General features: G+C 31.6%; 1 protein-coding gene across 1 annotated transcript; it reads left to right on the top strand.

The window, feature by feature from the left end:
- The first annotated feature begins 428 nt into the window (after positions 1 to 428).
- Positions 429 to 2,171, top strand: LOC114074273. Its single transcript, XM_027912132.1, has 4 exons — positions 429 to 866; positions 932 to 1,007; positions 1,184 to 1,235; positions 1,736 to 2,171. Exons 1-4 carry the CDS (start codon positions 429 to 431, stop codon positions 2,169 to 2,171), a joined length of 1,002 nt encoding a protein of 333 aa, XP_027767933.1.
- Positions 2,172 to 3,410: the final 1,239 nt, after the last annotated feature.

A 3,410-nucleotide genomic window follows, 5' to 3' on the forward strand; every position in this document is an offset into this window, starting at 1 on the left:
TCTGTGACGGCCCGTCATGCCTGCGACGGTCCGTCCTGCCATTTCGTCGCGAAGTTCAGAGAGTCGATTTCAGTACCCAATTTTCAGAATTCTAAGTGTTTTGGAACGAGACCCCCTCGACGGTCCGTCGTGCCCATGACGGTCCATCGTGGGATCCGTCGTCTCAGCCAGTTTTTCCAGAAATAAAATATGCTACTCAAAACGACTAAACAGGTCGTTACAGTCCATATTCTAAATGCTTTAATTACAGCGTCGAGAAAGATTAGGTTTATTGTCTATGTTGTTATTCATTCAAAGATGATTTTTTTCATGGAAGTAAGAGTGAGTTTTACACAGAAAAGGGTTTTAAGAGTTGGAATAGGGCACTTGAAAGATTTCGTAAACATGTTGGTGATGTGAATAGTATTCATGACAAATGTTTCAACAAGATGTTAGATTTGTCAAATCATCATCAACCAATTCAAGTTGTTATTGATAAGCATTCTCAAAAGTTAAAAAATGAGTATCGAATGCGTTTGGAAGCTTCAATTGATGTGTCAAGACTTCTTTTGCAATATGGATTACCTTTTCGAGGTCTTGATGAAAGTAAATCTTCAACTAATCAAGGCTTCTTTCTAGGATTTTTGCGATGGCATGGGGACAAACATCTGAATGTGGAAAACTTGATATTAGAAAATGCCCCACAAAAGGAAACTTTGACATGTCCTATAATTCAAAAAAATATTGCCAATGCATGTGCAAAAGAATCATTAAAAGCAATAATTGGGGACTTGATCGGAGATTACTTTGGTATATTAGTTGATGAGTCAAAATATATCTGTCAAAAGAACAAATGGCTCTTGTTTTGCGTTTTGTTGATAAGAATGGTAAAGTAGTTGAAAGATTTATCAGTCTAGTCTATGTTAGTAATACATCGGCATGTTCATTGAAGGAAGCGATTTATTCTTTGCTTTCCGTTCACTCACTAAGTCCATCCAAAATACGTGGACAAGGTTATGATGGGGCTAGTATTATGAAAGGAGAGATAAAATGGGCTCAAAACATTGATTATGAAAGATAGTCCATCGGCATATTATATTCATTGTTTTGCTCATCAATTGCACCTAACACTAGTGGATATTGCAAAAAAAACATTTGGATGGTGAAGACTTTTTTGATCATGTTAGTAATGTGTTGAATGTTGTTGGAGGATCTTTCAAGCGTAGAGACTTACTTCGTGATCACCAAGCCAAAAAGTTAGAGCAATTATTTGAATCTGGTGAAGTTTAAAAAGGCCAAGGATTACATCAAGAACGTGGGCTTCAAAGACCAGGTGATACTCGTTGGGATCACACTTTAAAATATTAGATTATTTTATTATTATTTTCTCATCTATTGTTCATGTTCCTGAAGTAATTGAACTTAAAGGGTCCGCATCAAGTGATAAAAATCAAGCGGAGTATCTTTTGACAAAGATTAGAACATTTAAATTTATTTTTGTGCTTCACTTGATGTTGAAAGTGTTGGCAATGTCAAACGAGTTGAGTAAGATTTTACAAAAAAAGGATCAATATATTGTTAGTGTCGTGTAGTTTCTTAATATTACAAAGAAAAGATTGCAAGATATGAGGGAAAATGGATGGGAATCTTTTGTTGGATGATGTTTTCTAATTTTGTGATGTGCATGATATCTTGATTCCCAAGTTGGATGAGTCTTATATTTTCGGAAATCAAAACGTAAGTCCTGGGGTGTTAGTTATGCGCATCACTTGCGTGTTGAAGTCTTTTTTATTGTCATTGATGTGCAACTTCAAGAGCTTAATGACCGTTTTGATGTAATGAGTAGTGATTTGCTTCTTGGGATGGGTAGCTTAAATTCAATCAATTCTTTCTCTAATTTTGACAAAGGTAAAATCACGACTTTAGCAAAGTGTTATCCAAGTGAGTGTGATGATAGAAAAATTCAAGATTTGATCTACCAACTGGATACTTTCATTATTCATATGCGAAGTGGTAATCTCAAGTTCTCCAACTTGCAAGGAATTCGTGATTTGGAGAAGGCATTGGTTGAAGCAAATCTTGCAGAGACTTATTCACTTGTTTATTTACTTGTAAAGTTGACTTTGATTTTACATGTTGCTACAACAACTGTGGAGAGAGCATTTTTCGTCAATGAAGCACATAAAAAATAAAGTGTAGTATTGATAATCAATATTTAAATGATTGTCTAGTGTGTTACATAGAACGTGATGTATTTATAAAGGTTAGTAATGATGTCATTGTCGATCGTTTTCAGAATATGAAAACTCGTCGAGAAAAATTGTAAATGGATGATGAATATTTATAATATTAGTAATACTTTGAAATTTTTAAATTTGTTAACTTCACGTTTTTAGTGTGGTTTTGTAATATCTTATTGTTTATATTTTATTGATTGATTTATGATATATATCGAAAAGACGAATAATTTAATTAAATGTAAAATAATTTAATCGATAAGTCTATTCGACACCCACGAACTCTAAATTTTGGATCTGCCACTTACCTCCCTTATTTCCATTTAGTTGTTATCATTCTTTAAACCTATTTAAAATAATAATAAATTAATTTAGATTTGATAAAATTTTACCCTTCTTTATATTAGTTTCTTCATACTGATAAATATTATATAAAAAATAACTCATTTAAAAAATAGTTTAAAAATAAATCAGCACAAATACGTGTTGTTTTATCCAACAAAGATCAAACTCTTCATTCAAGCTTGCCCACCATTTTCACCAAATACTAACTTTTCATCTCCATTTCACCTTTACCAATTCATGTAGGCTTTTTCCCCACAATAAACCATCATTTTTCAGCAACAATTTCTTCAAATAGAAGATAAAGATGAACTCCTTAAGAAAGAAATTCAATAAGAACGATAAGATTTTGTTCTAGTTAAATATTTCCACAAGAGAAGAAGAAACATGATCCAACAAATAGAGACAGATCGTAAAAAATTAGATCTAAACTTTCATATATAAGGCTAAAATTGTCAAAATTAAATTAGTTTATATTTATTTAAATAGGTCTAAAGAATGGTTACAAGAAAAAAGAAACAAGGGAGGTAGATGTAATATCATAAACTATAGGGGAGGTGAGAGTTATAGAACGAAATCTGGAGGGAGGTCTATGAATTCATCCCAAAAATAAATTATATTTTGTCTTTCTTCAAGTTCATTTTTGAAACATTAAAGAATGTTTCTTTCTTTTTTGTCAATTTTTTAATTAATTTTCATATGACATGTTTAAGACCACAATATTATCTATATCTATCTATCTATCTTATCTATCTATCTATCTATCAATCAATCAATCTATCTATCTATCAATCAATCTATCTATCTATCTATCTATCTATCTATCTATCTATCTATATATATATATATATA

The sequence above is a fragment of the Solanum pennellii genome, chromosome 10, assembly GCF_001406875.1.
Source record: "Solanum pennellii chromosome 10, SPENNV200".
Taxonomy (NCBI): domain Eukaryota; kingdom Viridiplantae; phylum Streptophyta; class Magnoliopsida; order Solanales; family Solanaceae; genus Solanum; species Solanum pennellii.

Excerpts from the sequence above, each read along its gene's own strand:
- LOC114074273 (XM_027912132.1), top strand. The coding sequence starts at position 429 with ATGTTAGATTTGTCAAATCATCATCAACCAATTCAAGTTGTTATTGAT. Across the intron at positions 1,008-1,183 it reads ACAAGGTTATGATGGGGCTA|TTGGAGGATCTTTCAAGCGT; the intron begins GTATTATGAAAG and ends TGTTGAATGTTG. Across the intron at positions 1,236-1,735 it reads CGTGATCACCAAGCCAAAAA|TTATGCGCATCACTTGCGTG; the intron begins GTTAGAGCAATT and ends CTGGGGTGTTAG.